Raw genomic sequence first — 27123 nt, 5'->3', positions numbered from 1 at the left:
CCAAGGGAACATTTGGGGCTGTTTAGTTGCTGGAACAGTTTGTAGTTGATTTAAAACCTGCTAGGACAGATAGACAGACAAAAAAGAGGTAATGGCTCTTCTTCCTTGTCAAGTTGACTATATCTGGAATGAACTACAATCCAGAAATGGAGGGCATACTTGTGAGAGATATTCTGCTTGGTTTGAAGTGGGTAAATCCACTTCTAGTCTGGACCTTAGAGGTAGGAAGACACACCTCTGATCTGTATCTTGAAGTGAGAAGACACATGCCTTTAATACAGATATTGAAGTGGGAAGACACCTTCTGCTAGAAGACTATATAAGGACATGAAACTAGGAAGCTTTGGTTCTTTGCGGGCTTACCTCACCTTGGTAGCACATCCATTCCTTCACTGGCATTGTAGACTACTTGTTTGGGATTCCAGCATATACAGAAGACCAGCTACAACATTCAGTCTGTATTCTCCTTTATTTTTACAACTCATCATTGTTGGATTGGTTGGACTGCAGCCTATGAGTCATTCCGGTAAATTTTCATATATATATATATATATGTATATGTATGTATGTATATATATATATATATGTATATGTATGTATGTATATATATATATATAATGTATGCATATGTATGTGCAGAGAGAGAGAGAGAGAGAGAGAGAGAGAGAGAGAGAGAGAGAGACTTATTCCATAATGTCGGTGACTCTAGAGAATCCTGACTAATACAAGCAAGCAGTTTAGAGGAAAAACTTTTATCTTAGGTATACATTTGAAACATCTAGGCCCATAGCCTTAGTAGTTTGAGGAGGGGAGTCCCAAGACTAGAGAAAAGGGGAGAATCTCACTCTCGGGAATCGGCATACAAGAAACTTAGGCTGTTGGTTGACAGGAGTGTTTGTCTGGAGTCCATTTGACCTGTAACACATGGATCCAAGTAGATTTCTTGAAGCTTATAAGGGTATTTTAAGTTTATAAAATGACATAAAAGTTTTACCACTGTTTGTAATCTGTACTGAAATCTACATTGTAGAGAAATCAGTAGACTTATGTTTTTGAGTCATAGTAAAAGTTTGGGAACCCCAAAATTATTTTGGCTTAAAAGAGTTAACACATTTTCTAGAGGGCTGGATATATAGATTGGACAGAGATGTTTGCAGCAGGATAAGAAGCATTTTTAAGTCTATTTTTAGAAGACCACCAAAGGAAATTTAAAAATTTGAGCTTGTGATTGTGATGGTAGTAGCAGTAGTTTACAAGGGCTAGATAGATAGCTTATCAAAACTTTAATTAATGTTAAAGCTCTGAACTTTTGAAGTCTTAATATACCAATTGCATCGCAAAGAGGAAAGAAATCTAAAAATTTAATTGATTATATATATATATATATATATATATATATATATATAAATCTTTTTTAGACTTTTAGAACTTGTGTTTGGTAGAGGGGTCACACAGTGGAGATGGGGTTGGTCCACTGACATACACAACAGGTTATGTAGAAAGGTCTTATCTGCCAGGGTGAGAGCCAAGTGAGATTAGAGAAATAATAGAAGTATTGTATTAGAGTGAACAATGTGATGCAGGCAGTGAGTAATGTACTCTATTGGAGTGGGTACATTAGGGTGAAGAGGTGGAACACTAAAAGTGCTTGGATAAAAGAGACTGCATGATGGGTTTGAGGCTGGCTAAGGGTGGGAGAATGGGAGTTTGGAGATGTAGGCAGAAGGAACTTTAAGTGTAGTAGAGAGGGAATTTTGCTGTGCAGCAAGGGAAGGAAAGGTGGTACTCCGTACAGTGAAATTAATGAAAGAAAAGAGCAGAGGGCAAGAGAGGTTTTGATGTTCTGGAGAGTGAGAGAGTGTATAAATGGAGGCTAAAGAAAGAAACAGAAGGGATGAGCAGGTGTCTTCGGAGCTGTTGTCAGAGTAGAAGGTGAAATTTATGCCAATTTTGGAAAGGGTATCTCTTTCTAGTAAAGGAATAAGGTATGGTGGTATGAGAAGGAAGGAGTGAGAGAAGGAAAAGGCTTTTAAGGAGCAAGTTATTTACCAAATATATGCTGTTATTTATTTAATCTTTTTAGAAGCCTGGTATTGAACAGTTATCAAAGAAATAGTTAGGTAAGTCCACTTTTGTTAACCTGAGTAAAATTTTATACCAATCCAAACTATTTTTGGAGACTTGTTTCTTTATTCTAAGAAGCAATATAATGATAAATTGAGAAATTTTATAATTGTTGTTTTATGCCATGGGGTCATCTTAAGATTTTGCAGTCATATGGCATGTATTCTTTAACTTTAGTAAAGAAGGCTGCCAATTACAAAGTTATTATATATTATATATATGTATATATATGCTTATATATATTAAACAAGAGATGAATTTAAGTTATATATACAGTAAGTAGATCTATTTTTTGAATGAAAATTTAATCACATATATCAAATTAAGATAACTATTTTGATACAGATTTTATGGATTTTAAACCATATCTTGTGAACTTACAAATCCTGAGATAGAGTTTATAGCAGTCTTAAGAGAATTTTTAAAGCAGAGTGTGGAGCAACTTTAGAGATAAAAGATTTTTAAGAGTGGGAAGTTGAGGAAGTGTAGAGAAGAATAACTTTATATATATATATATATGTGTGTGTGTGTGTGTGTGTGTGTGTGTGTGTGTGTGTGTGTATATATATATATATATATATATATATATATATATATATATATATATATGATGTTGTGATCATTTGTTTGTGCAGGTTAACATATGAGAGAATTTGATAATATTGAGGCCATGCTATTTGTAGTAATAAAAGCTGAATCTGCGGGAGAAGAGAGTAAGGGTTGAAAAACAAAATTCTGTTGAAGGGAATTTCTATAAGCTCCAAGAGGAAGCTGAGAGAGAGTGTAGGTGGCCCAAATGGGCTCAGGCATAGCAAAGCTGCAGGGAGTGGGGAGGCCTGGGAGTTCTTAAGAAAGAGGCAAAGCAGCAACTCCAAGGAGGAAGAGGGAACTTTAATAGGAATCTGAGACCGGAAGCTGTGGGACTGCAGGCAGGAGCTGAGAGACATGAGAACAGGGTCACATAGGTCTGGACAAGCTCAAGGAAGCTTTGGGATTGCGGGCAGCTCCTAGTGGGAGGAGAGGAAAAGGGTTGCAGTGTATTGTAGGAGGGAGCTGAAAGACCACAGGGCCACAAAGTATCATAGGAGCCAAAAAGGAAAGTATCATAAGTGACAGGCAGGCTCAGGATCACAGGCAGAGAGTCACATAGTGAAGCAGCAGACAGGACTGCAGTTCCTAGGGGGAAGAGGCCCAGGAAGGCACAAAGAGAGACAGAGTAGGTAGCTCCAAGTGGGAAGAAGCAAGGAAAAGAATCCCAAGCTGCTGCAGGAAGGATTTCAGCTTCTGATGGGAGGTAAGAGAAAGCTAGAGAGAGCTGACAGGGCAGGAAAAAGGGAGATGTCCATGTGAGTGTAGCAGACCAGAGACATAGCAGGCTACAGGAGCCAGAGTAACATGTACAGAGTGTAAAGGTGTCCACATGGAGGGCCCAGCAGGCTAAAGGAGACAGAGGGAAGAAGGAGCTGAAGAATCAGATTCTAGAATTGGGAATTATCTGTGAGAGTCAGATCAACAGCTTGGTTCAGAGAGGCCAAGTTCTTATAGATAAAAAGAAGAGCATAGACAGAGGCAGAGCTATCCAGGAGAGTCCAGAGTAAACATGAACCAGAGCTGAACCATGCGAGAAAAATGGGGATGGGCAACCAAGAAGGGTGGCTTAGCCAAGGTTTGATGCAGAGGGTAAGGATAAGGAACTAAAGGGAAGGTGACTGATGAAGAGGGAAGAGGGTAAGAGTAGAGAGTGGGTTTATTGGCAGGATCAAAGGTGATAAGTTTGGCTTCAGTTTGGGGAGGGAGAGGATGGTGGCAGTGGCAGCAGGCTCCAGAGGTGGGCTGCAGCTGCAGACTCCTGAAGTGATTCAGTCTGGACAGCTGCTGCAGGCTCCTAGAGCTGCACAGCCATGGCAGCAGGCAGCAGTACAGTGACAAGGTTTTGATGGCCAATAGGGCATGCGACAAATGTAAGGGGGAGGTTTGGAGTAGAGGTAAAGAAGGGGTAGACATAGGGAGTCTCTGAAGAGGGGAGGTCAGGAGGGAGAGGAGTAAAAGAGGATCTCCTTCCATCATTCCATGAACCCACAAAAACTGTAAAGGTTGCCAATTTGTTTGATTATCTAGGGGTTGTATAAGGACCATTCTTGAGTGCTAAAATGCACCAGCAATGTCTAGTATGAGTTGGGTCTTTAGGAGACATCCCAGAGGTAAATTAGTCAGGATAAAGAGAGTGGGTCTCATTGTTAATGGCAACCAGTGGGCCAAAGTCAAGAGCCAAGGGCCATCCCCAAGGGTCTCTAGTGGCTAATAAGGAGATCTCTGGGAGGAAGGGTTTGTCACCCAAGCTACAACATCAAGAGAGAATTGCAATGGTCCAAGGAAAAATCTGGGCACATGTCAACAGGATTTTCAGGTGGCTAGGAATGGAGAACAGCCACCAAAAGTGAAAGGAAAATGTCCACCTAAGCCAAACTGAATGGAACACGTCTGCTAGCCATCTGATAGAGACCACCACTGCCTCTGAAGGCCAGGGTATAATGCATTCTCCCTATCTTGTGGAAGACTTGCTTCTACTTTTATCCCAGGATACTCTTGAGAAGGGAAAAGTGAGAAATATTTAGATAGAAGGACAGAGGGGAGAGAGACATATAGAAACACAGGATAGCTCAGGAGAGCTTGGATCCTTATCCACCATCCCCTTCTGCCTCTTCTAAAGAGCTTTTTAAAGGAATGCCAAGGGGCAGGACAAAAGACCTCCCCTTGCTAGATCAAAACATATCACACATCCAAGTGCAGACCCTTCCAAACACCTGATAAACATGCACGTGGTCAAGCAATCCTCTAATGCAACTCTGCTGGGTAAAGCAAGTTCAGATCTCACTAAGAAACCTTTATGGGCCTCCACACCATTTCCACAAGACAGTGCAGAGATACTGGACACTTAACAGCCATCATCTGATATCCTGGGAGATGTTTAGGGTGGCAAATATGGAAAAACTTATGAATTAGCTGCTGCTGGATGAAGGGAGTGGGTGCCAGATGATCCAGAAAGTGTGAGAACTGGGTTGGGGGTCCTGTAGACCCATCTGAGTTATGATCCAAGTTACAGAACCAAATAAAGGGGCCACAGAGTCAGACAGAACACACCAGACACCAAATTCTTAGCACAAAGATTTTATTACCACAGAAGGGACAAGCAGGGGTGGAGCTGCCTCTGGATTGGGCATAGACAGCAGCAAGTGTCCCTGAAGGGGTGATTTTTTTAAGGAGAAATAGGGGAAACCTGTGTTAGGATGGGTTGGAAAGTCCTGATTGGACGTTAGTCAATGTAGCCAAAATATGAATTTTGATTGCTGGACCTTGGTGTCTTGAGCTGGGCCCTGTTGATCAGCTTCAAGAATGAAATAGGCATAAAGAAGTGACCAAATAAGGCAATGGACCCTGGTAGCTGGCTTTAGGAACATAATCTAATGGTCCAGTAAGGGAGAGGGAGGGGGAGGGCAAGACCTGCTAGTGTCATATTTGCAAAGCTTGGCCTGTTGAGAGCCCTTCATCAAGAATATCTGTTAGCATCAGTCGTTCACACAACACTCTTGTGTCTCACATACTGTGAATTACTCATCTCCTTACTCAGGATCATTTTTCATGATAAGCACTATATTCTCACTCATCTTTCCTCTGTATTTATTTGATAAAATACAATGGTGACAAAATCTTGTGCTATATGACTCCTGTTTAATATTCATGTAGGCTAAATATTCAAATTGAGAGCCAACAGTTGGCAAGAGTTATTAATATATTGATAAGCAATTTTATGGAATTTTTATCACTTACTACTCATGGGTGGCTATTGTTCTTTTCATTTGCATCACTTTATTTCTAATTTATGATTTTGTGGGTTTTTTATTGGGTTTTGTGAATGTCCCTTGTTTGTGCTTCATAGGTCCTGTTTCATTAATTTGATGAGCCATATGTGTATGCCTCTATGCACAGTATACATGTGTGTGCGGGTTAAATAATTGTGAACTGCTTAAATAGAAAATGATCTTTTGTAAGGAGACTGGCATTCTTCTACCCAACTGAAAGATAAATCAATTTTCCGAGGTAAATCCACTTTTTCCCTCATAATATTGTACTCCACCAAATAATACTTTATTTCATGAATACATTTTATAGGCACATGATTTTAAATTGGCTTTAAATTAAATTTCTATTTTTTCTAATGATAGTGATATTTTAGCCAGTTTTTATTATAATGGATTTTAATCATTACACATGGAATGTCAAGAAGGAATGTTGTATAAAATCCAGGTTGAAACCTTTAAAAACAGGCTCAGAGAGGAAAAGTGACTGAGTTTTTTAGAGACCATGGAACTGTTCAGTTGGAAGCTCTGGCTCAGCTCCACCTCCTCCTTCTCCAAACCCCGCCCCTCAGAAAGCCTACCATGTGGCACTTCCTCCCCACGCTGCTCAAGCCACACCTAAAGGTATTTAAGCTCTGGTTCATAGACTTGCTGTGTGATTTTTCTTCCTTCCTTCCCCTGAGATCATCCAGGAGTGCTTTGCTCAGATTAAACCTGGTCTTATTAATTCGAGTTCATTTGGCTTATTGCAACAATGGAGAAACCCATTACTGGGGAGTCAAAATACTTATCAAGAATCATTCTTCTGAATCAGAGAAAGAATTACATTCAGAGAAGAATTTGTACTTTTATTTCCTCCATTTCACACATCAATTTTGTAAGCAAATATTCCCATATGATAGCTAAGGCTCAGAGATGGCTCAACAATGCAATGTACATGTGTTTCTTTGTTACAGAGATATTCCAGAACAAGGGAAGCAAGCTGCCAAGACTGAGGTAAAGCAGAAAGAAATGCCTCACAGTAAACACGATGAATATACAGCAAACAAGCAGGACATTGCTTACACAGAGATAAAGACGACTAAGTCTCCACAGAAGCAAAGAATACCTAAAGCTGAGAAGAGGCCAGTATTGCTAAGTGAAGAGCAGGTAAACTATGCAGAACTGACATTCCACAGAACATCTGAGCTCCTGCCCCAAAAACCGGTTGTTGGAGGAAAAAGACAAGGTACAGCAGTGTATCCATTATGTAACTGACAGATCCCAACACTGGGGTTTAGATTGCAGCTCTCAATACCTGTCATGACTACTTTTAATTGTCAGTGTGACACAGCATAGAATCAACTGAGAAGAGTGTTATGAAGGGAATGTCTACATTAGTTTGGCCTGTGAACATGTCTGTACTGGATTGTCTTGATACCCTAATTGATATGAGAAGACTGCCAGCAAGTGGGGGGCACCATTCCCAGGTTTGGAGCTCTGAACTGTGTAAGAGTAGAAAAAGCTAGGCAAGCCCTAAGCATGAGTGTGTTCATGTCTCTCTGCTCTTGAATGTGCATGTGACCAGCTTCTTCAGGCTCCTGCATTGATGACACTTCTCTGATGAACTATAAATGGAAATCATTAACTGACCAGACCCCTTTCACATCTAATGTACCTTTTTTCAGGGTATTTTTGCACTGCAACAGAATGAAAAGGAAACATAACCGTGGTAATTAATCACAATACATTAACTATATATCTTTGTAACACCCTTCCCAACTAGTCTAGGATACTATAGTAGAATAATTTTTTGATCTGTTTCTCTCAAGCATCACTAAAGTATATTCCAAAAGAATTGCATTGTGTTTAAGAACACAGTTGAATGCTATTTTTAAAAATCCCACTCATCCTGAGTGAGCTAACTCAGATCCAAGAAAGACAAACATGATATGCACTCATTTATAAGTATATATTAGCTATAAAGTAAAGGATAATTATGCTACAATCCACAGACCCAGAGAGGCTAAGTAACAAGGAGGGATCAAGGGGGTTGTTCAGATCTTTCTGGGAAGGAGAAGAGAAGGAGAAAGAGGAGGAGGAGGAGGAGAAGGAGAAGAAACTTCATGGGTGGACTGAGGGCAGGTGGGGATGGGAACATGAGGAACCAGATTGAGGGATGAAGAGGGTGAGTACTGAAAGAGATGACTAGAAGGGGGTGGAATTTCATGGTCAGGTAGAAACCTGGTGCAAAAAAAATTCCCAGGAATCTACAAGGATGACCCCAGCTAAGACTCCTAGCAATAGTGGATATGTAGCCTGAACTGGCCATCTCCAATGACTACTTCAATTACCATCAGAGAGGCTTCACCCAGCAACTGGTGACAGAGACTCATAGCCAAAGATTAAGCAGAGCTTGGTGAATCCTGCTGAAGAAAGGAAGGAAAGATTGTAGGAGCCAGTAGGGTCAAGGAAATCACAAGAAAAACCCACATAATCAACTAACTTTCACTCATAGGAGCTCACAGAGTCTGAACTGACACCTAGGGAGCCTGCATGGGACTGACTAGGCACTCTGCATATATGGAACTGTGGTGTAGCTTGTTCTTATGGGAATCCTAACAGTGGGAACAGGGGCTGTCTACAACTCTTTCTCTGGACTTTGGGACCCTACTCCTCCTACTAGGTGACCTTGTCCTGCCTTAATACAAGGGGAGGTGCTTAGGCTTACTGCAACTTAATATGCCATGTTTTGTTGCTATGCATTAGAGGTGCCTGCCCATTTCTGAACAGAAAATGAGGCATGAATAGGGAGGCAGAGAGGGAGGTTAGAGGAGGGATTGGGAGAAGAGGGAGAGAGGAAACTGTGGTCAGGATGTAAAATAAATAAATTTAAAATAAAAAAATATATTTTATTTACTTCCCCCCAGTTTGTATGATATACTGTACCCTATACTGTATCCTAGAGGGGCTTAAACACAAAGCAGTTCTTTAGTTTTAGGCTCCTCAAGTTTTAGAAATAAAGGTGTGAGCAAACATGACTGGCTTGCTGTGGGATGGTCTGTATGTGCTCTGATTGGTCAAAAATTAAAACACTGATTAACCAGTGGCCAGGCAGGAAGTATAAGTGGGACTAACAGAGAGGAGAATTGAGAGAACAGGAAGGAGGAGGGAGACACTGCCATGACAAGCAGCATGTGAAGATGCTGGTAAGCCACGAGCCACGTGGCAAGGTATAGATTTCTAGAAATATGTTAATTTAAGATGTAAGAACTAGATAGCTAGAAAACTGAGCCATTAGGCCAAACAGTTTAAATAATATAAGCATCTGTGTGTTTATTATAAGTGGGATGTCGGACTGCCGGGGCTTGGTGGGAGAGAAAACTCCAGCTACACTGGCTTCATTCCCTGACTTTTTGAAATTAGCTATTGATGCCACCTTTATTCAGTTCAGTCTAACTCAATCCCAATTGGTCTGCTCTAAACATGCAGTGGACCAAAAAGATGAAAGAGAAATAGCCACCAGATTGAAAGAAATAACATATTAGTGTCACAGGAATGATAGATGAGAAATAATTTTTGTAATGTTTTGGAGGTAAAATTATAATGTTATATTTAACCAGACAACAGAAGTGAAATTAAGAAGTTAAATGTAATTTAAAACAAAACTTTATTTTTCTCTGTTTATAGATATGTGAGGGTGGAGAGAGAGAGAGAGAGAGAGAGAGAGAGAGAGAGAGAGAGAGAGAGAGAGAGAGAATCTGTCTCTGCTTCTACCTTGTTTTGAAGCAGGGTCCTTTTAGTTTCTGCAGCCTACCCCAAGATGTCTGGCCTGTGAGCTTCCAGTTGCCAATTCTCTTGTCTCCATCTGCTGGGATAACATATACAGATGTAAAAGCAAACTACAGGCTTTTCCCATGGGCTCCAGGGATGGAACTCAGGTTACCAGACTTGCACTGAAAGTGCTTTTACATGCTAAGCCACCCTTTGGTTCCATTACAAAGTATTTTAATGTTCCCTTAAGTGATTAGTCATCAACTGTTTTCACACTTAGAAAGACATTCATCATAGATGATTTACTCAGTAAAAGCCAGATGGCACATGCTATTTGAATGTCTCTTGGTAGTTAAGGAGAAGATGTCCTCAAAGAAACTGGAGTTAAGAGACTAATGATGCCAAAGATGGGAGGAAAATGACCACCAACCCAAATCATCACAACCAAATTAATTAAAGCAAGCTTTTTTATTCATTTACATGGGCCGTCCTCCCCCATGATAGGGTTCAAGATGTCAGCTTTGGATATGAGGAAAACAAGGTTTTTATAGCTCAGAAGTAGGGGGTTTCCAACTGGAAGATTTGGCAGGCAAAATAGATGTGGTCACAGGAAGAGAACATAAGCATACATGTTAATCCTGACAACCTCCTGAAACAATGACTGGTTGCAAAGTGGACATAACAAGGTAGTCATAAGAACATTAGTCATAACAAGGTAGTCATATAACCTTTTGAAACACAGGTAGGGTTGCAAGATGGTTACAAACAACTTTTTGAAACTGAGATTACATTACCGTTTCTGGAACAGGCAGTACAGAACCATTTATAGTTAAGGTTACAGGTGGGGCATAGGCCAATCCTTGAGAAACAGAAATTTATTCATAAACAGGAATAAACCTAGTTTGGCTTTACAATACAATGGCTTTTAATCCTAAAATGGAAGCAGGTTGGTTCTTCACTACCTTCCTGGAAGTTAGAATCTCAGTCATTGTCACTGTTCTCTTTCTTTTCAGGCCCCAAAACAACTGTATGGAGAATAGTAACAGGCATCCTTGGAGCCTTGTGTGTGGTGTTGATGACAGTCGTGGGGATCTTACTTCCAAAATGTAAGCAATTCTGGAATTACTTCGTTGTTGTAGCAGTTATGCTTTCAGCAATATCATGATAGCTTGACTCCCTGTGGAGACTATATTTCACACATCCAAGCAATCGTATCCTAAACACTACTGACTACTGTTTTGATTTTTGCCCTAGTATTTTCTAGCCAAGAAGAACAAAGCAGAAAAATTTTGCTTCATCCTCTTCTGTGTCCTAAGGAGAATAGTGAGTATTAACTCTAAGAATGTTAGTGAATATTAACTCTGTAGAGTTCACTTCCAGGACTTTTCATTACTAAGCCAGAAGATCTTCCTGTTTCCACAAATGCTGATCAATCATGATAGGCAGATACAGTGGTGTTCACTGAGTCCCTTACCAGAGAACTCAGATGACTTAAAACTGAGAAAGGAGAATCTGAAAAACAAAACCCCCCAAAACAAGTATATATGGGTTTTTTTATTCTTAGTAGGAGAAAAATGATATTTAAATATGTTGAATACTAAATATGAATTTCTAATGTTATTGTTGCTTAAAAATAAAGATCAATGAAATAGAAAGTAATCTGAGGAAATATACACCAATGTGTGTTTATTCCTAGTACAAAGCACGATGATCCTGTAGAGAGAGCAGTCCTGGTACACGTTCTCATGAATTCTACAATTATACATGTGAACAGGGGAAAGAAAGCCATGTCCTCAAATGACTGCACACAGACATTTCTAAACATTTTATCATAACATCTCTTAACTGTAAGCATTCAAAATAGCTGTAACCAGGTATTGATGGTTGACAAATATGCTGGCTATTCTTAGTTGTCAATTTGACTACTCCTGGGATTAACTAAAACCCAAACAGCTGGGTACATGTCTGGTCTGAGGGATTTTTCTTAATTAAATCATTTGAAGTGAGAAGACACAACTTTAATCCAGATATTTTGAGGTGGGAAGATTCACATTTAATCTGGGGCACAGTTTCTGGTGGCAGCCTATATCAAGGATATGAAAGAAGGAAGCCTTTGTGCTTTGCCTGCTTGCCATCACTGTTGATGGCAAGTCGATTCCTTCACTGGCATTAGAACCCACTTCTTCAATATTTTTATGTATACTGAGGATCAGCTGAGATATCCAGCCTTCTGGACTGTTCTACTGGATTCTTGGACTTTTTGTTGGAAGACAGTCAGTTTTGGAAAAACTGGACCATAGCCTATAAGCCACTCTAATAAGTTATACATATAAATATAGCCATTCTATCTGTTCTGTTCCTCTAGCAAACCCTAAAACAGAAGTGGTACAAGGGAGTACATTACTGTTTTAAGCCTGACCATGCTGCTTGTTAGAGGAATGTGGACTTTGGGAATTTGGATTAGTAAAGCAGCTGAATGTGTTAAACATGGCTTAATGGACCATGCTTGTAGGAACATGGACAGTGGTACTGAGAGTGATGTGAACAGTGGGGGGGGGCAAGTACAAGAAGTCTCAGAGGGGCAGAATATTAGGATATGGTTTAGGGACCATTCTTGTGGTATTTGGGCAAAGAATGTGGCTGCTTTCTGCCCTTGTCCTAAAATCTGCTGGGGTCTAAATTGAAGAGTTTTAAATTAATGGCATTGGCAAAGGAGATTTTAAGACAGCTATCATTTACTGTGTTCTGTGGTTATTAGTAATCCCTCTTATGGAAATCTACAATAAAAATAGCAAGCCAGTAAGAGAACCCCTCCATTGCCTCTGCATCAGCTCCTGCCTCTAGTTTCTTGCCCTGTTTTGAGCTCCTTTACTGACTTCCTTTGATGAAGAAAAGTGATATGAAAGTTTAAGCCAAATAAACCCTTTCCTTTCCAAGTTGTTGTGGTCAGAGTATTTCATCATAGCAATAGGAATCCTGAGTAAAACAAGGTATTGTTTCATCATGCCATGGGATATGAATCAATAACAAATTAAGTGCTTCTACAGTGAGGATATGTTGAAAACATACTGAATGAAACAAATAATGTGATAAAAGTCAGCCCATGCTGAAACATTGTATCTACTGTTTAGGAAGGCAGCAGGAGTAGCCAGTATTATGCATTTGATCCTTGTTTGACCAAGGTGCTGAGGAGGCACTAGTCAGCCTATACTGGAAAGAATATGAGAGAGCTTTGGAGCAAGGGACATTTCCAACTCCAACTAGAAAACAGCTGCAAAAATTTATCTAAACTCTTTAAACCAATTGTTAAAAATAGCATGCAATGAAATAATTTAAAATAATGAGCTGTATTTTCTTTCCTTATCACTTGGTCTTGTTCCCAAGAGGTTTCAAATGTTCCTCCCTGTAAGTTTTCTTCAGCACCTTTATGTTTCAATATCCTGTGTTCTCATCACCATTTGTTAAGTTACTCATTTTAGATAGTTTGAGGTCTTTTCTTGTCGTGATTATCATGGACACAACAGATGTTGTGTTTGTCTCCAGTTTGTCTCCATGGGTCATGGTGATATAACCAAACAAGACTTCCAGTGATATAACAACCATTCTCCTCAAACTCTTTGGTCTTCAGCTCAAATCTGTATGTACCATATTTAACACAGGAGACTTCTATTGCCCTTTTACTGTGTTACTTATCCTGCATGAATCTTTTCCTTTTCTGTAGTCTAAGGGTTGATCTTCACTAGGGGTTAATACAGTAAGTAGCCTACATTTCCAACTACTGTACCAACAGTTATTATGTTCTTGATGTCTATTGTTGCCTCTGTATTGTTGCAGGCTACATAGGCACAAATTTGGTTGTGAGCAACACTCTCATCCCATGATTACCACCAGAGGTTACTTTCTAGAACATGCAGTATTTAGAAAGTAGTAGGTTATTTTTGTTTCAGGGAATACAGACCTGTCTGTTGCTGTTCTAGAACACAGTTCTTCAAAGCATGGCAGTTACCAGAGGACACATATGTAGCCATGCTAAAACTTATCTGTACCCTTCAGGCTTGTGCTTCATTTCTCTAGCACCCTGAGGTCTTACTCCTGATTATCTCAGCTCCCCAAAGAATTAAGCTGATTTTCTTAAAGGTTAAGGGAATGGCACCGTAGAGGGGATAGCAATAAGGGCAAAAACATTTCTGAGCATGCACTCCATATCTTGGTTATGCCTCAGGTGTGAAGCTTGTCCTCTACAGTATTTTATAACTCTATGCCATTTCCTAATGTTTTCACTGAATAATCTTGTTTGTCAGATTCTAACCATTTAAATGTCTTTTTATTTACATGTTTTTGTTGAGAATTTCATATATGAGTACTGTATTTACATCATATCCACTTCTCCATTCCCCTCCTCCAACTTTTCAGTGCATCCCAGTCCTCCCCAAATTCACATCTCTTCTTTAATTATTATTGCTACATGTACATATGTATATATACAAGCTACTAAGTCTATTTAGTACTATTTTTATGTAATGTGTTTAGGGCTGATTATTGAGTTTGAATAACCTATCAGGGGATTCATCCTTGGTAAAGACTGATTCTCTCTCTTTCAGCAACCATTGATTTCATGTAGTGTTTCATATGGGGGTGGGGTCTTATAAAGTTCCACTCATCCAAGTTGAAATGCTGATTGGTGTTGTCATTATGTGGGTCTTTTTTATGTCATCATAATGTTGAGATTTCATGGGCACAGCGTATTTGGTATGGCTAATAGACAGCATCTTACAGGAGATGTGCTGATCTTCTGACTCTTATTATCTCTATGGCCCTCTTCTGCAAATTTCCTTGGTCCCTAGATCACATTATAGTTACATTTTTCTCTAGGGTCCATGACCACTCCAGCCACGGGTAGTTGGCTAGCTTATGTACACAAATTCCCTCCTACTGAGTTGACCTCACGTTCATTCAAATGTTGTGCAGAAATGTTCCATGCTGCTTTCCTTTCATTTTCAGCATTTTCTTCCTTTTTTCTCTTCCTTTTGTTTTTCCTTTCACTTCTTACTCCTTTGCTATGATAGTTGCATAGGGAACCTTGACATTAATAGACACAAGCCAACCTGACCTAGCCCAAGAGAGCAGAGGATTCTGGGAGGAACTGGGAGCCAGACCTGACCCCAGCTCAGGCACCTCTGTATTTTCAAATGAAGCTCAGCCTCCCTTTGTCTCAGATGTTTTGAAAATGACAAAATAAAAAGCTAATCTTTGACTCATTCTTTGAAGTAATTGAGGCTGAGGTAAGGAAAATTTTTAAAAATTTTCAGTATGGAGAGACAAGCTTCCAAGTCAGTGAGGGGAAGCAACGACAGATGGGGAGGGGTACTGGTTCAGTTTTGTCAATTTGAAACAAACATAGATAAACCTGGGAACAGGGAATCCCAACTGGGGAACTTCCTTCATTAGACTGGCCTATGAGTGTGTCTGTGAGGCATTTTCTTAATTGCTGAATGGTGTAGGTGGGCCTAGATCCTCTGAGGTGGTGTTTTCCCCCAAGTAGATGAGCCAGGATGCAAAACTGTTTGTGTGCCTGGAAGCAATCCAGCAAGCAACTTTCCTTCATAATCTCTGCTTCAGTTCTTGCCTCCAGGTTCCTGCCTTGAGCCCCTGCCCTGGCTTCCCTAATGATGTCCTGTAATCTGTAAGCCAAAACAACTCTTTTCTCCCCAAGTTGGATTTGGTTATGGTGTTTATCACAGTAATGAAGAAGCAAAATAAGACTGGAGGAACACAGAAGTAAAAATGTTGTGCTGGTTATTCATAAAAGGCAGCAAATGATTAGAATAGTTAATATTTTGGGAAAGGCTACATGGAAAAATGAATGAATTTGGGCAATCCAGGGATGAAAGGAAGAAAATAGGAAAAAAACCAGCTTGTAGAATGAAAATAGAGGTAAAGGATAGGAATAAATCAACCATGAAAGAGAAAGTCAAACTACAAAATTCATGTAATGGTAAACTAAAGTTTCCAGGAAAAAATGACACATCTATGTGATACATTCTATGAAGTGGGTTAATTGATTGAAACATTGTGATTGTGGAGAGTTATACTGTTACCATTTCAGAACCAAATTATTTGGGGCTACCTTGACTCTCTTAAGCCTTTGCTTCTCATCTCTGTGTCTGACTTAAAACTCTTCCAGCTATCATGTAAACTTTTATAGGGTACTAATGCTTCCTAAAGCTGCTTCTTCACTGAAATGTAGTATTCAGTAAAAGCAGCCATAATTACTCATATTTGGCATAGAATAAGTTATTTCTTTTTCCCTTTGAGGTAAGATCTGTGATTTGACTTGCTATTATTTAAGCCAATTAGTAATTATAGATGATTTTGTTTTAATGATATGTCATTTCATACCCAGAAAACTGACGCTTCTAAAGTAGGAAAATTAAATGTGAGAAAAATAAAGGGGTAAACAAATGATATACTCCTGGTAAAATAGTGATTTACACAATGTATGACTTTATTAAAAATTTTCCTTTTCATACTTCAAAATGTACTTTCAGAAATTCTTATAGAGACAAACTAGCAAAGCCTAATAGGATATTTACACAGTATTCATTTAAATGGTCAAAATATATTTTTATATTAGCCCTAAATTTAAAAATGAGGGATTTGTGTTATATATGTACTATCTTAGAAAGCATTAGCTTTATCAATTTTTATTAATTAATTGTTTTCCAGCCCGATCACAGTTTCCCCTCCTTCTCTTCTCTCTCCCAAGTCCCTCCCACAACCTCCCCATCCATCCCTCCCCCTTTCTCTTCAGAAAAGGGCAGACTTCCCATGTATATTAGCCAGCCATGGTATATCAAGTTACAGTGAGATTAGGCACCTCATCTCCTATTAAGGATGCACAACGTGACTCAGTGTAAGAGGAAAGGGTCCCAAAAGCAGGTAAAAGAGTCAGAGACAGCCCCTATTCTCACTCTTAGGAGACTTATAAGAATACCAAGTTACTCAACCATCACAATGTCAGAGGGCCTAGGTCAGTCCCATGCAAGTGCTCTGGTTTGCAGTTCAGGCTCTGTGAGCCCCTATGAGCCCAGGTTAGTTGATTCTGTGGTATTGTTGTTGTGTCCTTTGTTCCTCTGACTCCTATAACCTCTCCTTCCCCTCTTCCATGGTAGTTCCTAAGATCTGCCTAATATTTGCCTGCACGTCTCTGAATCTGTTTCCATCAGTTGCTGAGCCTCCCTGATGATAATTGGGCTAGGCAACAATCTATGAGTATAACAGAATAACATTAGGTATCATTTCATTGACTTTTTTGCTAGTCATGTTTGGTTCTATCTCAGGTCTCTGGGCTGTCCAGTCTCTGGGTTGTGGCCCTCCAGGCGTTGTCAGGGTTTAACTCCCTCTCATAGTATAGGTCTCAAGCTGGACCAGTCATTGGTTGGCCATTCCCATAATTTCTGTGCCACCTTGGCCCCAGCATATCTTGTAGGCGGGGCAAATTGTAGGTCAAAGATTATGTGGCTGGGTTGGGATCCCAATCCCTTCACTGGAAGTCTTGTTTGGTTACAGATGACTGGTTCAGACTCCATATCTGCTATTGCTACAGGTCTTAGTTAGGGTCACCCTCAGAGATTCCTTTCAGTTTCCATTGTACTAGGTTTCTAGCTCTTCCCAGAGATGCCCCCTAATTCTACTTGTCTTTCCCAGTACTCTTTTCGTCTATCTTTCCCTACCTGATCCCTCCTGTTCCTATTCCTGTAGTGGGTATCTGTTCCAGCTTTGACCTAGAAATACTACCCCGGTGAGGCTTCCAGTAACTGCCATGCCTACCTATGACCTGCTCCTGGGGTTTGGGGGACAAGATGGGAGCTCTTAAGATCAGGATGTGCTGCCATGAGGTAGGCACATGCTGAGTTAGTCAGTGTAGTGTGCGTGCAGCCCTGGACATCTAAGGGCATCATAGACCTTTTATTGCTCAATCTCAGGTGGCTGAATGCCACTTGTCCCCCTAAGAAGTTGGGGGACACTGACTGCTTGGGGAGTCATGTAACTCGTTAGCATGCTAGTGTCTTGTTCATTTTCAGAATTAACCAGACACATTCCCACCCCTCAATCAGTCACATACCCCATCTACCTCTGATCCCTATTCTATTTCCCATTCACACTGAGATTCATGTGTCTCCCCTTGAGCCTTCCTTGTTACTTAGCATCTCTGTGTCTGTGGGTTATAGCATGATTATCCTTTACAAATAATATCCGCTTATAAATGAGTATGTAACATGTTTGTCTTTCTGGGTCTAGGCTACTTCACTCAGGATAATCTTTTCTAGTTCAATCCATTTGACAGAAAATTTCACAATATCATTCTTTTTAACAGATGAGGAATATCCATTGTGTACATATACCATATTTTCTTTATCCATTCCTATATTGAGGGACATCCAGGCTGTTTCCAATTTCTGGCTATTATAAATAAATCTGCTATGTACATAGTTGAGCAAGTGCCCTTGTGATATGGTAGAACATTATTTGGGTATATGCCTAGGAGTGGTATAGCTGGGTGTTAAGGTAGGTTGATTCCCAGTCATTTGAGGAACCACCATACTGGTTTCCAAAGTGGCTGTACAAGTTCACACTCCCAACAGCAATGGAGGAGTGTTCCCCTTGCTCCACATCCTCTCCAGTTTTGATCTTAGTCACTCTGACAGGTGCAAGATGGAATCTCAGAATCATTTTGATTTGTATTCCCCTGATAGCTAAGTATGTTGAATGTCTCATTAAGTTTTTCTTGGACATTTAAGATTCTTCAGTCTAGACCTCTCTGTTTAGATCTGTTCACCATTTTTAGTTGGATTATTTGGTTTGTTGATATCTAGTTTCTTGAATTCTTTATGTATTTTGGAAATCAGCCTTCTGTTGGATTTGGGGTTGGAGAAGATCTTTTCCCATTCTGTAGTGTGCCATTTTGTCCTACAGATGGTATCCTTTGCTTTACAGAAACTTTCCAATTTTCTGAGGTCACATTTATTAATTTTAAAATTAGTGTTTGTCCTATTGGTGTTTTGTTCAGGAAGTTGTCTCCTGTACTAATGCATTTGAGATTTTTCCCACTTTCTCTTCAACTGGGATCAGTGTAACTGGATTTATGTTGATGTCATTGATCCACTTGGACTTGAATTTTGTGCAGGATGATGTTTGCATTCTTCTACAGGCCAACATCCAGTTAGACCAGCATCATTTGTTGAAAGATCTTTTCTTTTTTCCACTGTGTATTTCTGGCTTCTTTATCAAATCTTAGGTGTCCATAGGTGTGTAGAATTTTGTCTAGGTCTTTAATTTGTTTCCCATTGATCAACCTGTATGTTTTTATGCCAATGTCATGTTCTATTAGACCTTGGAATCAGGGATAGTGATGCCTCTTAAAGTTATTTTGTTGTGCAGGATTGTTATAGCTATTCTGGTGTGTGTGTGTGTGTGTGTGTGTGTGTGTGTGTGTGTGTGTGTTTTCCATATGAAGTAGAATATTTTTCTTTCAAGTTCTGGAAAGAATTGTGTTAGAATTTTGATGGGAATTGCATTGAATCTGTAGATTGCTTTTGGTAAGATGACCATTTTTACTATGCTAATCTACTGATCCATGAGTATGGAAGAGCTTTCCATCTTCTGATATCTTCTTCAATTTCCTTCCTCCAAGACTTTTTTTTTATCCTACAGATCTTTTAGTTGCTTAGCTAGAGTTACACCAAGATATTTTATATTACTTGTCGCTATTGTGAAGGGTGATGTTCTCTCATTTCCTTCTCAGCCCATTTATCATTTGTATATAGGAGGGCGAATGTGATTTCTTTTTTAGTTTATTTTTTTTTTATTCAGCCACTTCTCTGAAGGTATTTATCAGTGGTAGGGGTTCCCTGGTAGAATGTTGGGGTCATTTATGTATACTACCATATCCCCTGAAAATAGCTATACTTTCTCTTCTCCCTTTCTGATTTCTATCCCTTTGATCTCCTTTAGTTGTGTTATTGCTCTAGTTGGAACTTCAAGTTTCAATATTATATTGAATAGATATTGAGAGAGTGGACAGCCTTGTCTTTTTGTCTTTTTCCTCATTTTAGTGGAGTTGCTTTGAATTTCTTTCCATTTAATATGATGTTGGCTACTGGCTTGCTGTATATTGCCTTTATTATTTTTAGGTACATCCCTTGTATTCCTGATCTCTCCAAGACTTCTATAATGAAGGAACATTGGATTTTGTCAAAGGCTTTTTCAGCATCTAATGGGATGATGTTGTTTTATTTTTTTTCTTTCAGCTCTTATTTTTTAAGCCAGATTATATTGACAGATTTCCATATGTTGAATCATTGCTGCATCTCTGGGATGAAGCAACTTGATCCTGGTAGGTGATCTTTTTGATGTGTTCTTGGATTTGGTTTGCAAGTATGTTCTTAAGTATTTTTGCATCAATGTTCATGTGGGAAATTGGTCAGTAATTCTCTTTCTTTGTTAAATCTTTGTGTGATTTGGGTATCAGGGTAACTGTGGCCTCATAAAATGAATTTGGCAATGTTCTTTTTGAGGAGTATAGGAATTAGCTTTTCTTTGAAAGCCTGGTAGAAATCTGCATTTTAAAAACATCTGGCCCTGGTCTTCTTTTGGTTGGGAGACTTTAATAACTATTTATATATCCTTGTGGGTTGTAGATCTATTTAGTTGCTTATCTGATCTTGATTTAACTTTGGTAAGTAGTATCTATCCAGAAAAATTTCCATTTCTTTTAGATTTTCCAATTTTGTGGAGTACAAATTTTTGAAGTATGACCTTAAGATTCTTTGAATTTCCTAGATGTCTGTTGTTATATACCCCCATTCATTTCTAATTTTGTTAATTTTGATATTCACTCTTTGCATTTTATTTAATATGTATAAGGGTTTGTTTATTTTGTTGATTTTTTCTCAAAGAACCAACTCTTTGTTTCATTGATTCTTTGTATTGTTCTCTGTTTCTATTTTATTTCATCCCTCAGTTTATTTTCTGCCTTCTACTCCTCTTGAGTGTGTTTGCTTCTTTTTTGTTCTAGAGCTTTTGGATATTCTGTTCTTCACTAGTATGAGATCTCTCCAATTTCTTTATGAAGGCTCTTAGTGCTATGAAATTTCCTCTTAGCATCCCTTTCATTGTGTCCAATAAGTTTAGATGTGTTGTGCATTCATTTTCATTGAATTATAGGAAGTCTTTAATTTCTTTCTATATTCTTTCCTTGACCCAGGGATGATTCAGTAGAGAGTTGTTCAGTTTCCATGAGTTGGCAGGCTTTCTGTTATTTCTGTTATTGTTGAAATCCACCTTTAATTCACGGTGCTCTGATAAGGTATTTTAATTTCCTTTGATTTGTTGAGACTTGCTTTGTAACCCAGTATGTGGTCACTTTTGGAGAATGTGCCACGTGGTGCTAAAAAGAAGGTATATTCTTTTGTGCTTGGGTGAAATGCTCTGTAGTTATCTGTTGTGTCCATTTGAATTATAATTATGTGAGCTCCATTATTTCTCTGTTTAGTTTTTGTCTGGATGACCAGCCCATTGGTGAGAGTGGGGTATTGAAGTCTCTCACAATTAATGTATGCAGTTTAATGTGTGATTTATGGTTTAGTGATGTTTCTTTTACAAATGTGGATGCCCTTGCCTTTGGGGCATAGATGTTAAGAATTACAATGTCCTCTTGGTAGATTTTTCCATTGACAAGTATGAAATGCCCTTCTCCATCTCTTTTGCTTAATTTTGGTTGGAAGTCTATTTTGTAAATTTTAGAATAGCTTACACCAGCTTGCTTCTTAGGTTCATTTGACTGGAAAATATTTTTCTAACCCTTTACTCTGAGGTAATGTCTCTCCTTGATGTTGAGGTATGTTTCTTGTGTGCAGCAGAAGGATGGGTTGCTGTGGGATGGTCTGTCTGTCAAATTGCTCTGATTGGTCAATAAATAAAACACTGATTGGCCAGTGGCCAGGCAGGAAGTAGGTGGGACAAGGAGAGAGGAGAATTCTGAGAAGCAGAAGGCTGAGGCAGAGAGACACTGCCAGCTGCCACCATGACCAGCAGCATGTGAAGACACTGGTAAGCCACCAGCCATGTGGCAAGGTATAGATTTATGGAAATGGATTAATTTAAGCTATAAGAACAGTTAGCAAGAAGCCTGCCACGGCCATACAGTTTGTAAGCAATATAAGTCTCTGTGTTTACTTGGTTGGGTCTAAGCGACTGTGGGACTGGCAGGTGACAAAGATTTGTCCTGACTGTGGGCAAGGCAGGAAAACTCTAGCTACAATGCGTCATATTTTTGTATCCATTCTGTTAGCCTGTATCTTTTCTTTGGTGGGGGGAATGGAGTCCATTGATATTGAGAGTTATTAATGACCAATGATTGTTAATTCCTGTTATTTCGCTGCTGCTGGTGGTAGTGGTAGTATGTGTTTCGCTCTGTCTCTCTGTCTGTGTGTGTGTGTGTGTGTGTGTGTGTGTGTGTGTGTGTGTGTGTGTGTGTTTCCCTTCTTTGGGTTTTGCTGGTGTGAAGTTATTTATTGCCTGTGTATTCATGGTGTATTTAACCTCCTTGGGTTGGAGTTTTCCTTCTAGTATCTTCTATGGGGCTGGATTTGTAGATAGATATTGCTTAAATTTGACTTTGTCATGGAACATCTTTCCTCCAACTTTGATGATTGAAAGTTTTGCTGGGTATATTAGTCTGGACTAGCATTGTCTCTTATAGTTTACAAGACACCTGTCCAGGCCCCATCTGACTTTTAGAGTCTCCATTGAGATATCGGATGCAATTATAATAGGTCTGTTTTCATATGTTACTTGGCCTTTCTCATTTGAGGCTTTTAATATTCTTACTTTATTCTGTATGTTTAGTGTTTTGGTTATTATGTGGTGCAATGACTTTTTTGTTTTCTAGTCCAATTTATGTGGTGTTCTGTAAGCTTCATATACCTTTATAGACATGTTCTTCTTTAGTTTAGGAATTTTTTTTTTTTTTTTGGTTTTTCCGAGACAGGGTTTCTCTGTGTAGCTTTGTGCCTTTCCTGGGACTCACTTGGTAGTCCAGGCTGACCTCGAACTCACAGAGATCCGCCTGTCTCTGCCTCCCGAGTGCTGGGATTAAAGGCGTGCGCCACCACCACCCGGCTAGTTTAGGAAATTTTTGTTCTATGATTTTGTTGAATATATTTTCTGGCCCTTAATGCTGGGTTTCTTCTCCTATTGCTATTATTCTTAGGATTTGGTATATTCATAGTGTCCCAGATTTTCTGGATATTTTATATTAGGGATTTTTTTTAATTTAACATTTTCTTTGACTGGTGAATCTATTTCTTTTATCATATTTTCAATGCCTGAGATTCATCTTCCATTACATGTATTCTATCAGTGAGGCTTGCACCTGTAGTTTCTGTTCACTTATCCAGATTTTTCATTTAAAGAATTCCATCTGTTTGTGTTTTTTTTTAATTGCTTCTATTTCCTTTTTCAGGTCTTGAACAATTTCCTTCACCTGTTTGCTTTTTATTAGCTTTCTTGTCATTCTTTAAGGGATTTATTGATTTTTTTTTTGTTTCTCAAGTTTTCAATTTATTTAAGGGATTTTTTTTTATTTTTCTCTTTAAGGACCTCTGCCATCTTCATAAATTTTGTTTAAGGTCACTTTCTAGTGCTTCAGCTGCATCAGAATGTTCAGGTCTTGCTGTTATAGGATAGCTGGTCTCTGGTGGTACCATATTGACCTTTCTGTTGTTGATTCTGTTCTTATACTGGTATTTAGGCATCTGGGTTTGGAATGATTATAGGTCTAGGTGTTGATTCCTGAGTTTGTCTTTGTACAATGGATGTTTTGTTCCTTGGTTTCTGTTTTCTCTTTGGTATTCTGGCCTAAGTGGCTAGGCGTTCTGGTGACTAGCAAGTCTTCAGGTCCAGTAGGGTATCTCCACTGGGGCTTTTGCAGCCTGTAACACCTCTGGGGTTTTGGATGCCAGTGTTGCCTTTGTGATTCCAAATACCTGTGTGGCCTCTGGGATTGGTCTCTGACATGGTTGGTCTCCAAGATTCCTAGTATGGTTTGCCTCCCATACAGCAGAAGTTATCTGCTCAGGTTGTGGCCTGGGATATGCAGCTCAGGGTTAGTGGAGTTGGGGGCTGTTGGGTCAGCTTTAGGAAGTGTTCACTGGCTGTGGATAGTGTCTTACCTTGGGTCCCTAAAATTGGCCTGGCCTTGGGTAAAGCATTAGTCTTCTGCTGAAGTTGTGGCCAGAATATGGAGCCCAGGTAAACAGGTACAGTCTATGGCTGCTGGGCAGGCTTTAAGGAGTGTTAGTGGGTGGTGGTTGATGTCTGATGTCTTACCTGGGAGCTTTATCAACTTTCATATATTTTCCTAGACATATATTACCTACAAAATATTTTGAGTGGGCCAATGCTATTTCAATAAACTAACAAAATAAAGAGATGTGATTTATGTTTCATAAATACATGCTACTATGGAAATAACCATATGGCATGAGAGACAGAGAAGTAAATGCCCTCATTTCTCTTAGGACAAATGTAACTAACTGGACCTTGAATGATTATAAATGTTACATAAATGAAAAATGAAATGTACATTTCTTAAATACTTAGAATACCAGTTTAAAGCTCCCTATGTATTTTAATTTTGTGTATTCAGAGTCATTCTTCATAAAAATAACTGCAGATTGAGAATCATTTCAGTAACTGCTTTTTCTATTCATATAGTTATATGTCATTAACCATATGTATATGTATACATTATTATGACAAAAATAATACTGAAACTTGTTTTCCTTATAGGAATCAATTTATATTGATTTTTATGTAGAAAATTTTAAAACAAAAACTTATCATTATTAATTGTTATGAGATAGGGATTGTGTAAATATTACTCAGCATTTTTAGACAGTGACTAGGACCAGAGTGAAGCTCATGGGCAGAAGCTCATGGCTGAGCCTCCTAGTGGCCTTTATCAACCCCCAGCACCAGCAAGGACATTGATAAAACTAGGCTCTCTATGTAGTGCTCATGAGACTCACAAAAGCCTAATAGTTGTGTTAATCCCACCATTCAAGAACAAGACTACTACCACAATTTAAAGTTAAATTTGAAGCAAGCTTTAATTAAATGCTGGCCAGGCAGATGGGCTCTGGCCATATCCATAACTGGTTCCTCCAAGATGGCCCAGAATCCCAGTTTGCAGGAGCATAAGAAGGAAAAGTCATAACTCATTGCATTTCCCATCAGATCTGATTAGGGGCAGGCATACATCCTGACATACCTATAGCCTACATCCAGTCCGGGACAAGCTTACATCCTGACATATTTCCTGCCTGTGAAACTCCTGCTCACATGTGATCAAGCACGTCTGGTGCAGATGGGTCAAACAAAACTGTTTAGGAAAATGAAAAATATGTGTCTTGTTATCGACTAAACAATAGCCTCCAGCATTTCAGGAACTATCTGCCCATGGACAAGGGACTTGCAGATCAGAGGCATTTTTGTTTCATGGATCTCTTAGGCATAGTAATTGAAACTTAAAATGTAACTTTGGCTCTCACCATTGTAGTAATAATGGTTATTCTAATGCTGAGTGCCCATTTCAAACATGTATGTTTTCTAGACAGTTCCTGTGATCTTTGTTCACATGACTGGATTGCTTTTGGAAACAATTTCTATCATCATTTTTATGGAATCAAAAGCTGGGTACACAGTCAGTCTGCATGTGAGGAACTGAATTCTCATCTTCTGGAGATTGACTCCAAAGCAGAGCTGGTAAGTGACATGCTTTGATTATCTGTTTCTTTGTAACTTTTTGCACAAGGAGCATGGGTCATGAAGCAAACTGAATGTTCTAGAATGAAGGTGACAGCTGCTTATGGCCATTTATTATGATCTTTTGTGAGAAAATAGGGAGAACTCTATTACACTGTTGAATGCTGTAAGCTAACCAAAGTAGTAAATGAGCTCCCACTGGCACGTTCTACACAGCAGGCTGTGCAAACCCTTGGGAGAACCAAACCTGCTATTTAATAAAGAAGGAGCAGATCAACCAGCTTAGTGACTCATTCCCAACACCCCAGCACCTGAGAGGCTGACACAGGAGGACCACCATGAGTTTGAGGCCAGTTTGGTTTATACAGTGTGTTTCCAGGGTAGCTTGGATTATGGGGTGAAATTCTGTCTTAAATTTTAAAAATATGCATAAATTCGAACAATTAAATATTTTTAAAAAGCAAAAAAAAAAAAAAGAAAAAGAAAAAAGGATTAGGATTATACACTCAGTTATGGGTTGTGATTTTCTTTACTCAACAGGAAAACATGCTATTGTTTCAATTTGATGGGTGGATTCTCCTCAAAATAGATGAAACAGAGGTGTCCTGGCTGTGGGGAAATGCCACTAAAATAGAGCAAACTCGGTAAGTACAATGTTTGGATAAAGTGGGCTTTGCTGAGGGTAGTGGGATTGTTGCACATGTGCATCCTGTCTATGTGTGTCACAGAAGGAGAATTCAGAAGAAAGGACAGAGCTCTGCTTTGGAAGGAACAGTCTGTGGGCCATAGGAGAGAAAACATGTCAGCCTTAAGTAATCTCACCTTTGGAATATTTGTGTTTTTATTCTACAAGACTCCCTGGAGACATTTATACATCATTTTAAGAAGTTTGTAACTCGCCGGGCGGTGGTGGCGCACGCCTTTAATCCCAGCACTCGGGAGGCAGAGGCAGGCGGATCTCTGTGAGTTCGAGGCCAGCCTGGGCTACCAAGTGAGTCCCAGGAAAGGCGCAAAGCTACACAGAGAAACCCTGTCTCAAAAAACCAAAAAAAAAAAAAAAAAAAAAAAAAAAAAGAAGTTTGTAACTCTAAAGCCTTGTACCATTTCCTTTGTATTTGAATCACAATCCCACTTTCTCAGACAGTGTAGGATTAGCTTGTGTCTGATGTTTAGTGTTTGGCAACTAAATGCCATCTCCCCACTCCCCTCAGGCACTTTTTTCTCAACCTGTAACAATATTATTTTTTTCTTCTTTTTGACTTGTGCATGTTTTACCTAATTCTAACTTTGAAACAAAAAGTGGTATCCACAGTGATCAATTCTTAATTTCTGATTTTCTTTTTACTGTTTTTTCACAGAATTAATGATTCAGAAAAGAATCGTAGTTGTCATTATCTGAAAGGATCGCAAATTTATTCTGTTGACTGTTCATCTAAGAAGCCATATATCTGTGAGTTTAACATACTCTGACACCTGTCTCACTAGCACGATTTTTATTAAACTATAAATAAAATAGTATGTCTGTTATTTGTTGGTTCTATAATTTTTACACTTGAGTTTA

General features: G+C 39.1%; 1 protein-coding gene across 2 annotated transcripts; it reads left to right on the top strand.

The window, feature by feature from the left end:
* Positions 1 to 315: 315 nt before the first annotated feature.
* LOC102921329 (killer cell lectin-like receptor subfamily I member 1) lies at positions 316 to 27089 on the top strand. 2 transcript variants are annotated; one of them, XM_076566072.1, is made up of 8 exons: positions 317 to 526; positions 6062 to 6222; positions 6938 to 7209; positions 10748 to 10840; positions 10989 to 11057; positions 25411 to 25562; positions 26103 to 26206; positions 26921 to 27089. In XM_076566072.1, exons 3-8 carry the CDS (start codon positions 6993 to 6995, stop codon positions 27030 to 27032), a joined length of 747 nt encoding a protein of 248 aa, XP_076422187.1. In that variant the 5' UTR covers positions 317 to 526; positions 6062 to 6222; positions 6938 to 6992; the 3' UTR covers positions 27033 to 27089. The 2 variants fall into 2 exon arrangements, with proteins under 2 accessions (XP_076422188.1, XP_076422187.1); XM_076566073.1 differs by lacking the exon at positions 6062 to 6222 and having other exon boundaries at positions 316 to 526.
* Positions 27090 to 27123: the final 34 nt, after the last annotated feature.

This window comes from Peromyscus maniculatus, chromosome 3, assembly GCF_049852395.1.
Source record: "Peromyscus maniculatus bairdii isolate BWxNUB_F1_BW_parent chromosome 3, HU_Pman_BW_mat_3.1, whole genome shotgun sequence".
Lineage (NCBI taxonomy): Eukaryota > Metazoa > Chordata > Mammalia > Rodentia > Cricetidae > Peromyscus > Peromyscus maniculatus.
This window is presented reverse-complemented; position numbering and strand designations above follow the sequence as displayed.

Excerpts from the sequence above, each read along its gene's own strand:
- LOC102921329 (XM_076566073.1), top strand. The coding sequence starts at position 6,993 with ATGCCTCACAGTAAACACGATGAATATACAGCAAACAAGCAGGACATT. Across the intron at positions 11,058-25,410 it reads TCTGTGTCCTAAGGAGAATA|ACAGTTCCTGTGATCTTTGT; the intron begins GTGAGTATTAAC and ends TATGTTTTCTAG. Across the intron at positions 26,207-26,920 it reads ACTAAAATAGAGCAAACTCG|AATTAATGATTCAGAAAAGA; the intron begins GTAAGTACAATG and ends GTTTTTTCACAG.